Source organism: Fistularia commersonii, chromosome 17, assembly GCF_037954325.1.
Source record: "Fistularia commersonii isolate RoL2024-O1a breed Wild chromosome 17, RoL_Fcom_v1.0, whole genome shotgun sequence".
NCBI lineage: Eukaryota > Metazoa > Chordata > Actinopteri > Syngnathiformes > Fistulariidae > Fistularia > Fistularia commersonii.
In genome coordinates this window covers 9,019,161-9,032,937 of record NC_141300.1, presented here as the reverse complement: position 1 = coordinate 9,032,937, position 13,777 = coordinate 9,019,161, and the positions used below count along the sequence as shown (strand labels likewise).

The following is a 13,777-nucleotide window of genomic DNA, read 5'->3' as shown; positions in this document are numbered from 1 at the left end:
TACAATACACCATCTAGATATTATAGTGCTGTGGTCCTGGTATTCAAGCATCCCTAGGCCATCCAACTCGAAAAAACTTTCCTACATCAACACTGCTTAAGCAGAAAACCCTCTTGCAGCCCTCAAATAGTAGGTGTTTTTTTACATCCTTCCATTTTAGCCAAATAAATATATTGATCAAGTGTACAAGGTCAAGCTGGACATTCTGTTTGTTTGAACTCGGGGAAAAATCTCTCATACTTATTTAGCAAGCTGCCACTGAAGCGCCACATATTTTATTTTATTTTTCTCCTTGTTCTTTATCTATTGGGAGAAATCTATTGCTCATAAAATCCATTCATGAGGTCTGGATCTGAACCAAATTGCTAAATTTGGGGAAATATCGTGCAAAATATTAAAATATAAGCAATCAACAAAAAGTTGTGCATTAGATGTATAACAATATCTGGGAAGAAAATACAAAAAGAAGCATTTGTTGCATTTTTTTTCAAGATTTAATATGACTTGGTTAGCAGATGAGCAAAGCAGACCCCCTATTGCACTCCGGCCTTCATCTGTGATTCAACCCTAGAAAGGGAAGACCTTGGCGCTAACCAGATCACAATAATGACAATAATCATGGCCATTGTGACTGCTTGCACTGCAGTCCATTCGTTTTCACATTCTTCTAAGTGTTACCTCCTTTTTTTACTCCTCCCTCCTCTGTAGTCACTTGCATGGATTCTCTCTGTTGCCAGCTTTGACAACTACCCATCTGTACATAATTTATTACCTCTTCTGAAAACTTTAATTATCAAATTCCATGCAAACCTTTTTGTCTGGTGCCAGAAGGTGCTAAATCTTAGTGACAAAATGGCTGACAAGCCTCTGGAGGTCCTGCGTTCGGCTCTGGGTAGTCCTCAACACTTCTTCGTGGTTCGCTTTCTCATTGCTGTCATAATCCATCACAGCCTTGTTGGTGATAAGTGATATTCCTAAGACACGCAAACCACAGTGACGAGCCACCACCACCTCAGGTACTGTGCTCATACCTGTCAAGTACGAAAAAAGTCTGTTACAGATAATATGGGCGCTGTGTACACTCATAATAAACAGGTCAGTGCTTTTGTACCAATATTCTATAAAAATGGGCAATTTTTGTTTACTTTTTAACCATCCTGTACAATATTTCACAAGTATCAGAGAATTCCAGCCCTGGGCAGCTGCATCATTCCATTCTTTTTTCCGAGCCACCACGTCAAATCGGCAGAAATTAATCTCAGTTTGGTTCACCCATAGAACAACAGTTACATGATCTCAAAGGAGGTTCATGTGTTAATATTACCAAGTACAGATTTAAGTATTAACTGACAATTTAACATTAACATTAAACATTGACAAACATTTGATTTACCATAGGTAAACATTACTTCTATTTGATATATATTAAGTGTTAACACATTCATGAAGATCATATAGAACATTGCTAAATTATTAGTTCTGGTTAAGTAATTTGTAATATGCACTGTATTAGCTTTATCAAGGCTTAATTCCAGGGCACCACTTTGATATGTGTCACCAGAAGCCTCTGCAAATTAGCGGTTACGATTCGGAAAACTGATAATATGCACAGCTATCTGAAGGTCAAGCTGTGAGTGAAGAGATATGTGTAAGATAAAATAATAGCACATTTCACTTTTAGATCATGGATATGCCAACCACTGCTAAAGATAGGTCATGAGTTGAATTGAGTGAAACTTGGGAATAAATTCAAGAGTCACACATTGACTCAGCGTCAACAAGGGATAGCTGTGAGTGTTATAAAAATTAACAGCTTCACCGCTTCACAGCATTGGAATACTAGCAAGTACCTTGGTTATTTTGAAAATCCTTAATAAATCTAATCAAGGTGGGATGACAGGCCTTTAACACCTTTTCATAATTTCACTTTCTGGTGTACTTTACATGCTCCTATTTTACTTTGTCAGGCATGTGTTCACTCTCTGTCATCAAAACATCTTTTTAAAATAACAGGAAGGATGTGTACTCACCCACAGCATCAGCTCCGAGCATCTGCAAGACTTTGCACTCTGCGATGGTCTCGTATGATGGTCCAGCCAGCATGCAGTAAACCCCTTCCTGTAGGAAGCTGTCGCAGCCCTGCTCTCGTGCTGCTTGTTTGGCCAAGGCCCTCAGATTACGGTCATAGGCATCTGACATGCAAGGGAAACGTGCGCCAAACCTGAAGGGATAGTCAATTGATGAATACCAAGGGTCCATCAAATGCTGCTATTAATAGTGAATAAGTTTCTCATTAGTAGTTATTCTGATTCTAAGCTCATCAGAAGATGCCACAAGTAATGTTGGTCATTACATTAAAAATGCTAAAATTGCACCACATAACCAGGAGGCAAATATGTAAAAATGACTGAGGAAAAACATAAATATTAACAAAAAATCATCTACATAAATGTATGTGCAAGAAATTACTTGAATATGAATAAATTCTACAAAAAAATTGAAACTCAAAAGTACTCAAATTGCTGCAGAAGTTACTCCTTCATATTGCTTAACTACCACAGCACTGCTGGGGTGATATTTCCACATGCTTTTCATACTTAAACAGATACAGCTACATCTAGTGATACTACTTTCTCATTGTGTCAATGTAATTCTTTTGAGTATTTCTATAAACGTGTTTAGAGAGAAAAATAATAACTTAATTTTTGGGTATCAGATGTGTTCAGTTTAGTTTAGTTGTGAGTTTAATTTATTCATAAAGTAATTTAGAGTACACATATTTGCATGCAAAAGGTATTAAGGCATGTGAAATGGGACAGATATCTGGAGGTTGAAAAAACAGAAAGTAGTGTGTGTGCATGTGTTTGTGCTCTACCTGTCATCGTTGTGCCCACACAGAGGGTTCTGTCCCGAAAAGCCTGGCATGTTAATGTGGTCTTTAATGAGCATAATGTCACCCACATTGTAGTTGCCATTGAGTCCGCCTGCTGCATTTGTCACAATCAGAGTTTCCACACCCAGCAGGAAGAAGACTCGCACTGGGTATGTCACCTGGAGTGATAAGCGTGATGCCTGTTAGTACTTTCCCTCATTATATTACCAGCCTTGTATATGTCAGTATTACATATGACATTTTTAAGGCACGCTACAGACAGACATTATGGAGACCAGAATATGGATATGCTAATGGACTGCTGGTTTTCATTAATGTTTAAACTACCCCAATTTTGTGCTACTAAATATCTTTTCAACATCCCTCCAGCTGGTATTGCCTGTCAACATGTTCAGCTGATTGGAGCTTACTGTTTCTCTATAACTGTTTTTTTGATAGGATGCATGACAATTTTTTGGGAAGTTTATTAATTCATTTTTAAGAAAAAAATAGTAGCCTTGCTAGTAGTTCTCAGATTGCCGGTCCTCATGCAGAAAATTGTCATTTTTCAGATTCTTATTCATGTTAAGGTTAAGGCCAGGCAGGCCTTTGTGTGGGTAGAGCTAAGGGTCATAACAAAGGACATAGTCCAACTCAACTTCTGAGAAAATGGTTACGTATATTTAATTCTTTTCCTGGTGACCACATACATCCGATGACATGCTCAAATGTCTCTGGGTGTAGCTCAGTTTATGTCGATAATGATTCCCAACTGATACAGGAGGGTCATAATGCATCTGGCATTCTATTAGCGCATACATAAACCTTTGATTTTACATCTACAGCGCATCTTTAAAATAAAGCAAGTTTCATAAAAGTACAAAGGCCAGTCCTATGCTGACACCATGCCGTCCATGGTGTTGAATTTTAACAGCCTATCATTGAAGAGACTAGGTAAATCTTTAGCAAAGCTAGTTTTTATAGGGCATAGCATCAGCTGATGTTGAAAATTCATTAAGGGACACCAAGTTTACTCAGCTTAAAATGATAAAATCGTATGAATCCAAGATTTATAAAAAAAAAAAGTCAAATACAAAGCTATTACATTTTTGAAAAAAAACAAAAAACAAAAAAAACAACTTTTCAATAACTATTTGATGTAATTTCTTTTCATGTTAACATTGTCTAATGATAATAACTGTGATGCCACAGAGTACAGTAATACAGTTTTATTTCATTAATACATTACTGTTTAGTGAATATGCGTCCATCCAGCTTTACCTCCATCAGTTGCCTTCAGTGTTTATATGTACATGTCATGTAATTTCGATGCAACGGCTTACAGTGTGTATGCTGTAGCCTTCATAGAAGTGGAATCGCCCCTGCATGCAGACACATTCGCAGCCGCACAGCTTCCCGAACACCAGCTGACCAGTGTGGCCTGGAACTGTACAACAACCAAACAGTATGCAAAGCTATTACCATCTCATGTTCTTAGACCACTGATTATAAATTCTTATTATTCATCTAATACCTGCTACTTTTGCGTGAAAACTAAAAAAAATAACAACCTACCAGTGCTAGTGGGGAATCGTGGGATGTCCTTATAAGGGAACACAGTTTTGTCCTCAAGCAGGTCTGCAAGGCCACCTAGGCCTGAACCACAAATGATGGCTACTTTTGGCCGCTGTGTTGTTTTGGCCTGCAGCCAGTCAGCTGTCTCTTTGTAATCTTCATAACTGTAGCTGAAAATCATGGAAATCATATTGATTAATAATAAATGTAGCCAGTCCGCAACGGATTTAGTGTGATGATTAATTTGCACCAGTCGATATAGACTATGGGTATGGACTTTAAGTGCACGGTGGCAGCTACCACAAATATTTCCAGTAGGTATCTAACTTACAATTAATGCAATAATCATTTCTGTGTCAATCTTGTTAAAGCTATGCTTTATTGAGAATACAGATTAACACGACATAATTTATTTCTAAGGTAACAATTCATAGGCACAAGTACAGAAGATAAAAACCTAATAAACAGAAGTAAACCATATTAATAAAGATTTGGTTTTTGGTTTATGGATCAACCCTCTTACAATCTATAACATAGCTATTCCAAATTGTATAGAATTAGTTGAATATAGTTTTTAGATGCTTGAAAGTGGCACAATGGCCTTACAGTAAAAATAAGCGCTAAATAGCTGTGAGACCAATGTAGAGATTAGGGTGGAGTAAATACACTCAGAAGAAGAGTCACCTGGTAGTTTACCAACACATCAAAAAGGAAGCAATGCGACTCAACAAGAAAAATTGAACTTTTCAAGCCTAACTTTTTGTTGATAATTCATCAGCTTACTGCCATGTACTGACTGACAATACAATCAAGACTGTATTTTTTGAGACCCTTAACTATAACATCACTGGTCAAAAGAGTCCATCTGCTGAGAAATAGGAAAGTCCAAACTCAAATCCCTTGCTTATTTAGCCAGCTGGTTTGGGGGTAAAACGGTCTAGTCAATCATCATCGGTCTGGTCATGATGATAGCATGATGAAAAAACAAACTCATACATAAAGGTCTAGGTAATAAATCTGCTGACAACATTTTTTGTAAAATTCTATTTCCACGGTGAAGCAATTCAATACTTTTGAAAACTCTAGATAAAATCTCAGACACAGCAATAAAATTCAAGTTGCATTATTTAGTATCTAATATGCCGATAAGGAGAAGCCACGCCCTTCAAAACATATTGAATTTCCAACACAAATGGAATATTCCACTAGTTGCATTCCAGGATAGTGCTCAACGTCATCACAAGAGTAATCAATGATTTTTAAAAATATTTTTTCATATTAGCTAAAATGTTTAATTATGGGTAAAACATTCAATAACATCCCATGGAATGGCAAACTGTGTAAAAAGACTATAAATTAAAAAAACTGAAATAATAATAATGACAATTTGTTATTCAGGGGTGTTGATTTGATTGGGTGTGCCCAGAGCTACCACATTATACAAAGTTTGAAGTAATCTGTGATTCCTGCAATAAATCTACTTGTAAAGCCATAATCTAGTTAATGTCCCGTCTTTGCCTCAAGCTTTCTTATTAAAATACAATGACACTTCAGGCTGTAGCTTTTACCAGACCAATCTTGAACAGGGGAGCCTGATGATTTTGAGCCCATTTAGAGTGGCCATCTAAGGTTCCTGTTATATTATACTTGCCTTGGGTGTTCAATCTCCCTGCATGTTCCCATTGTTTCTGTATTAAATTCTAACGCAAAAATGAGCCAGCAGTCCATCATTAACATTATGTAGACGTTCATATTTTTTGGTGATTTATAGGAGCTGAGCAGTCTGAAAGAAAAACAAAACTGTATTTTTGGTTGATAAGAATGAGTTAAAATAAAAAAAAATCAATTCATTTTGCATTTTGTATAAATGCTGCTTATACCTGCTAAATTGAAGAAATTCTGAAATAATACTTAAACTGCTAACTACAGCAGAACAAACAAAACACTGAAACCAAATGTATAAAATTGACTATAGTACCAACTGTTTTTGTTTATGTTTCTTTCGCTATTTCAATGGGTTGTTGGGTATAGAATAAATATGCACGACAGCCCCATAGTTCATTTTACCCAAAAGCCAGGCATTAGCAAAAATCTTCAGCAAAAATCTAATACTTCTTCAAACAAGAATTTAAATTACACAAAATAATAGCGTCATACTTTACAATTATACATTATTTGATAGACACTTTCTTCTGCTGTGTTAAATAAATATTCATTATCGAGAGAAAACAAACATAAGGACAATGAAAAAGGTTCTAGAGATGCTCAAGAACTATACAGAATTTTAAATCTCCCATTTAAATCCTGAAAAACTTTCTAATAGGACCTTAAATGCCATTGAAATGTAGGTCTGCCATCTTTGTTACTCAGTGTCCAAACCTTCTGTACATATTTGGAGAAATGCAAAAATTTAAAGGAAGTCATGCGGTTGATGAGCTTTAAACTGACACTTTCATTACTCATGGTCCAATGAATTATTTGTATCAAAGTCTATTAAAATGTCTATTAAAGATCAAATTGTTTTGCTACTTCTAACTTTCTTACAAATAGCCCACTCCTAATTTAAGTCACCTCAATTATAACATTGCTAAATCAACCTTAAACAATTAAGTTAAAAACTGTCAATAAATATCAGATTAAAAAGGATCAATGAAACAAGATTGCAGCCTTGCGAATTTTAATAACCTAGTCTGCAAAGGTTACATTTTGAAGATGCTACTTGTGGAGTTTCAGTTGGTGTATCAGGTTGAGGGTAAATGTCTGGTCAGCTTTTATTCTGAGATCTGTAAAACCAAAAGTAGATCTGGATAAACCATTTTACATGTGGAGTTGACGGACCCTTTAAATAAACACAATCAGACTATTTGGTCTCTTACACAGTCTGCCACAACATGATTTGTGTGTACTTTATGTTGCAGTGCAGCAGGATTCACACAGATGTAGGGCAATATGGCATTCACATAAAAATAGGTTTAATCGGCAGGTTGTATTAAAACTATTGAAAAGGACCCCGATGGGACAGTGAGGTTACAGGAAGGAAAACTAAAGAAGGTAGAGGATTTCAAGTACGTAGGCTCAATAGTCCAGAGCGATGGAGAGTGTGGAAGTGAGGTTAAGAGCAGGTTGGAATGGTTGGAGAAAAGTATAAGGGGTAATGTGTGATAAAAACTGCAAGAATCAAAAGTAATGAATACAAGACATTGGTGAGACTAGCAATGTCTTATGGTTTAGAGACAGGGGCATTGAGGAAAAGACAGAAGTTGGAGGCAGCAGAGATGAAGATGTTGAGGTTCTCTTTGGGAATGAGAAGGATCGATAGGATCAGGAATGAGTCCATCAGAGGTACAGCTCATGTTAGAAGTTTTGGGGGTAAGGTCAGACGAGCCAGACTGAGATGGTTTGGTCATGTACAGAGGAGGGATAGTGGAGTCACCCTCTTAAAATAATCGCCTAGGTCATTTTTTCAGATTTTTCAGGAAACACAAACAACTGAACCATTTGACACACTCTTAACATAGGCAATTTCTACTAAAGGGTAGAATTGCACAATCTGTTTAACTGAGGATGTAGGCAATTTTTCCAGAGGTGGTCAGCATCATGAGGAGATGATTTAGGCAAAAAAAACACTTTTGTAAAAAAATGACTTAGGCGATTACTTTAAGAGGGTGACGATGTACTGGTAGAAGGATGCCAAGGTTGGAACTTCCAGGCAACAGGCCTCGAGGAAGACCGAAAAGAAGATTTACGTATGTAGCACAAGAGGACATGAAATTAATTGATGTGAGAGAAGCGATACAGAGAATAGGGTTAGATGGAGGCAGTTGATTGGATTCGGCGACCCCTGAGGGGACGAGTCGAAAGAAGAAGACATTTATATGGCTACCACATATTATATTTTTGTAGATCGAGATAGGCGCAGTGGTTAGTGTTTTGGCCTCAGCATGAAAAGGGGACCTTTCTCTGTGGGTTCTCTGGTTTCTTTTCACAATCCAAAAACATGCAGCAGGTTGGTTGGGAAAATTGCCCTGAGTAAGTGACAGTTGTCTTTGTCTGTTGCCCTGTGGCTGTGTGTTCACTGGGTTCTACCCTGCCTCTCGCCCAATCTGCTCCAGTGACCCTGAGTGCAGGAGATGTATGGATGAAGATGGTATCAGCTCAGGCGTGAATTGTTTTCTTCTAACATGACCTGTTTATCTATTATCTACATTATCCACAATCATAAAATAGCTGAGTGTTTTATATCCATGTGGCGCGCTGCAACCGGCGGAGCTGTCCTTGGTGCTGTCGCAACACAGACTGTGACACCGCACAGTCGGACCGGCTCCGTGGGTTGCAAAATTCCTATTGTAATACAAGCACACTGAACGCACCTGTTAAGCAAACAAGCTTAAAAAAACAAACAGCTATTTGACGTTTGAAACCGCTCCGGGGCATGGCTAGATTCTTCCGTGCGAGGACGTCGGGCTGAGGCTTGGAGCCTGCATGTTTTTGTCCCCATAACAGCATTAGTAAAAAGCTAGAATCCCTATCAAGACACCTATTTCAACGCCTTAGCTTAACACACACATAACGCCCTGATCGCGATCCTAACGGATCCTGCGCGGCTATCCTGATGCTAACTGAAGCTACAGACTAGTCTTGACAACCGTAATGTTAGGTTTCCTCCGGTCCGCGGGCCCTCTAATCTATCTTACCTGCTGAGGCTGGAGGAGAGGGCTGCTTCCATATCTAATATTTATTATTTTTTGTAAGAGGGACGGACGAGCCCCCTGTCATAGACGAAGATTATACGGCGGCAGTTGAGCGGCAGATTGAGGGCAGCCGTGGCGGACGCCGTGATGGTTGTCATGATAGCCAGTGACGTCATAGACCCCCAAGCTAACGGGGGCGGAGCTAAGGAAATCCAATTTTCTAGCAGTCTCGGTTGCTCATTGAGTGAGACAAGACTGAGAAAAGGGGGTGGAGGGGACAAAGGTGAGCTTAAGAAAGACAGAGGGACACAGATAGAAAGACAAAATATGCAATGTGCAGTGTTTGATGAGCAGTTAAAAGTAAAATGCCCTTGAACATTCAATGAGATCTAAATTCCAGGTGCCTTTGTTATGACAGAAATATGCCTGAGCAGGGCTATTGTTTGGTTTCAGGCTTTGTGTCTCTATGTACACACACACATACACACACACACAAGCACAAGCACAAGCACGAGCAAAACACACACTGTGAACATTAAAAGTGCTGACTCAGCCTGAAAGCCTCGAGCTTGACTGTTAGACGACAATAAAACAATAGTTATGCTTTTGAAACCTGACCCAATAAAGGAACATTATCTCAGCTTAAGTGTTGTAAACCTGTAAATTATTTCCTCTTGGTAGTTAACAGATACTGACAATGTTATATTATCTAGTCTGAGAGAGGCTTCAGGTCTCATGCTTTTCTTTAAAGTGGTGGGATGGCTGAAAAAGACGACACTTAGAGCATTGTGTAATTTTTGTGACAAATAAAATGAAATAGTTTTGAAAAAGAAATAATTTCTTCTGATTGAGGAAAGCACAATAACAGAAAATAATATCAATGAAAAAGTTAAATACATGTATTAAGCAAATGCATTCAACTATTAATAGTTTGCAACTATTATATAGATGTTTTCTCGTGTTGTTACTTTGAGTTCCTTGGGTTCATAATTTGAGCACTGTTGTGACCCTGCTGCAGGCAAAGATATATTACATAACACAACAGCCCTCACAGCTGCATTTTTGTTTGAAACACAAAATCACAAGAGCAAAAGCTGGTGTATTGATTATGATCGGTCATACAAAAATACAGTGTTTTAATTCATAGTATGTACCTATTCCTTTGTCACTTAAGGAATGTAGATGCCATTTTCCTCAAGTATGAACTATTGGATCATGATGTATTCTTTAAACATTGTTTCTGCTCTGTGTTTTACTCTGCTAAATTGTCCTTATTATTGTAATGTTGGCAGTCAGGGAGAATACCTGAGTGACGGTAGAACGTTATTCTGTTCAATGACGATAGCTGTTGTTGCCCACAGCCACGCCACGCCATGCGAACCTGGAACACACACCTGTTTGCGTCCAATTCCAGGTAACCCCTCAGAATTCCTTGCACCCCCAAACCATACCCCATTATTTCCAGCAACACCAAAATCACACAGAAAATGAGCTTTAATGTAACATTAACATTCGTAACTCGCTACAGTATTATACAAATGAAACTGCTACCCTGTCACATTTTAAGCTGATGAAAATCAGAAAAGGAATAAACCACGCGATTTAATTCTTTAAGCATTAGGTGATGTTTAAGCATCAACATTCAGTAGTAAAACCAAAACAATATTTTAATGTGAAGGGCCATTGTTGTTTTATTTCTCAATTTCTATAACATTTTGGTAAGTATCTTATGAATAATCAAATCTGTGACATGGTGCCCTCGTTGATAGACGTGTTTGCTTGCTCGCTTTTTTTAAATAGAGCAGACTCCTCCACTCTAAGGTTTTTTCACTGCAGACAGCAAAGTAAGAATTTCATTCTACAGGGAAACATGTTTTCATATTGTACATATGATATTAAACATTTTGAATCTTGAGTCTTGAATCAGATGCTTAACCCCATAATGCCAAACATATCATACATGAGTTTTTGAGCCCTCCACATGAGAAGTGTGACATCTCTTTCCCTGAAATACCCAATAATACCTAATGTATACAATTAGGTACATGCAGTGCATGTCTAGGGAGGTTTCCAGTGATGCTACAAGATCACCATTACTAAAGAATGAGACACAGGAAGTTTTTTTGGAAAAAAAAACTTGGTCAATTCTGAGAAAGTTAAGGTCAGAAAAACTTTTTTTTTTTTTTTTTTTTGTGAAACATCAATAGGAACAGTTGATGCAATGTGAAATTGCTTAATATTTTATAATATATATTCCAGTAAAACCTTGTTGAAAATGCTGTATCAGATTTGATACAGCATGCATACAAGGTCATATAACTCTAAATCAGTCAATTGTCATTTTATTGTATTTCATGCATTATACATAACATCAAGTAACATACAATTTTTTTTCAAGTAAACTAATTAAATGTTTAAATTGCATAATTTTGTCCATTTCAAGACGAAAATTAGATGATTATAGACTAGTTGGGTGCTGTGATGGTACTATTGCTAGTCATTTTCTTTTGCTCACTGATTTTCACTAAAAGCTGACAAATTCAAGGAAAAAATGTACAATAATCTGGGATTTTTTGTGTGCATGTGTGTTTTTCGATGGTAAAAAAATGCAGTGTTGTAGATTGGTCCGAAGAGGATTATAGATGGGAATTCAAGTGACATAAAACAGGTAGGGGAAGATGATGATGATGGAGGAGGAGAAATGGACTCCTACTGCAAGGATTGGAGAAATCCCAGATAACATTGATGACGAGGAAGGGGAAAACCCAGATTGTAGTGATGATGATGAAGGCCCAGACGTCCCAGAAGAGGACACAATAAAACCAAAGGACAAAACCCCAAAGCAGTCAGCAAGGGGCAAAGTGAAAAGGAAGGAGCAACAGTGGATGCTCCAATTTGAACCAGTATCTGTTGAGTTTTTGGAATATGTTGAGGAAGACTCTGAAGAAAGGCTTGATTAGACACAATATTAGTATTTTAAAGATTTTGTGTGTTTCTTGTGCTACAAGAAATTGAAAAAACAACCTTGTACAGTGTACAGAAAAATGGAAAAGCCGGTGAACACAAATGCCTGAGAAATCGAGCAAGTTCTGGGTATGTACATGAACACGGGGTTAGTACAGATGCCCAATGTATGCGGTTACTGGGAGATGGAGACAAGATACACTCCAGTTTGTAATGTGATGTCACGGGGTCGATTCCTGAATTTGGTGACACCAATTCACTTTCAGGACAACCTCAATGTGTCTGAGGATGGAAAAGTGTGACCACATCCTCTCCAAAAGCAACACCAACCCCTCCCCGGAAGAGGAAAACGACAGAAGTGCCCCCCAATGTGAGAAAGGATGGCCTTGATCATTTCCAACCATGGGAAACACGACACAGATGCAACCACTGCGTAGGTCTCTTTGCCCATGTGTGCTGTGAGAAATGCAGAGTGCATCTTTGTCTGAACAAGGACAGAAACTGTTTTCAAGCCTACCTCCATGCAAAATAAAAAAGGATGTTAACCGCTAAATGAGCAAAAATAACTGAAATGGTATGTCTGAGCACTGTTACCCAAAATTGATATTTGAAAAAAAAAAAAATGTTTGTTTGTTCAGAAGGACCAGTAATGGCTCTAGTTTCAAAGTATTAGAATTTTCTGTCAATTATTTTATGGTTTGGGCTTTATAATATTGTGGTATGGTGAGAAAATCCTACTTTGGGCTTTGTGAGAATTTCTTTTCTTACGTCCCTACTTTATAGGGGATGAAGAAGATTAGGAGCTGCTATATCCGTTCAAATATGTATGTCATATGTCATGACCGCAGACAGTCAAGGGTGATAAAAGAGTGGAGTTGTAAATTTGCAGTTTAAATTGGAAATTCCTGTCGAGTCACCATGTTCACTGGGGTTTCAAGTCCTCTTTGTAGTCCTCTTACACATGTATGGCTCACGTTCACACGTGCTTGCGTGCGCTCGCACACACACACACACACACACACACACACACACACACGTCTAGTTAGTTACACCACACTTTTGTACTTGATATCTCTATGTATTAGATATTACCTTTTTGTTCTTTTTTCTTCTGTCAAGTTAATGGAGCTGTTCACCTTGACAAAGAGCTATCCATCAATCCTCTTCTTCTTCTTTTGGGTTTTATTCATATTTGGTTTTACGCTGGGTGCCCTTCCTGATGCAACCCTCTGCATTTATCCGGGCTGGGGACCGGCTCTGGGAGACACTGGCCTGTGCCGCCTTGAGGCTGCATTGCTATCCATCAATCCTACTTTTTCTTATTTGTTTTAGTACTCTCTTCTTCATCAGTCAATACTGCATAGTCTCATTCCCTCATGTCCCTCTCCAATCCTGATAATTGTCCCCATAGTTCATCCACCATCCACTGCTTTCTCAAGTGTATCCTTTTATTCTGCTTTTTTGTCCTCCTTACCAATGCTTGAGCTTGTTTGAACCAAATCGCTTATTATTTCTTTCATTTTTGCAATGATTTGAATTTGCAATATTGGGAAGGTTTTCTGTACCTTGCCAAGATGCTAAGGTTGGAAGTTCCAGAAAGGAGGACTAAAGGAAGACCAGGGAGGAGTTTTATGGATGCAGTGAAAGAGGGCATGAAATTAGTTGGCGTGAGAGA

At 38.1% G+C, this 13,777-nt stretch overlaps 1 protein-coding gene across 1 annotated transcript; it reads right to left on the bottom strand.

Annotated features, from left to right (window-relative positions):
* Positions 1–477: 477 nt before the first annotated feature.
* On the bottom strand, positions 478–9,303 carry pnp6 (purine nucleoside phosphorylase 6). Its single transcript, XM_086162971.1, has 6 exons — positions 9,142–9,303; positions 4,448–4,617; positions 4,216–4,319; positions 2,876–3,051; positions 2,031–2,221; positions 478–1,031 (listed from the first exon to the last, which is right to left on the bottom strand). Exons 1-6 carry the CDS (start codon positions 9,171–9,173, stop codon positions 835–837), a joined length of 870 nt encoding a protein of 289 aa, XP_086019097.1. The 5' UTR covers positions 9,174–9,303; the 3' UTR covers positions 478–834.
* Between the last annotated feature and the right edge of the window lie 4,474 nt (positions 9,304–13,777).

Bases quoted from the DNA above. Each gene is read 5' to 3' on its own strand.
- pnp6 (XM_086162971.1), bottom strand. From the start codon at position 9,173: ATGGAAGCAGCCCTCTCCTCCAGCCTCAGCAG. The intron at 3,052-4,215 runs GTAAGCCGTTGC...TTATCACTCCAG, and splicing joins AAGGCTACAGCATACACACT to GTGACATACCCAGTGCGAGT. The intron at 2,222-2,875 runs GTAGAGCACAAA...CTATCCCTTCAG, and splicing joins TGTGGGCACAACGATGACAG to GTTTGGCGCACGTTTCCCTT.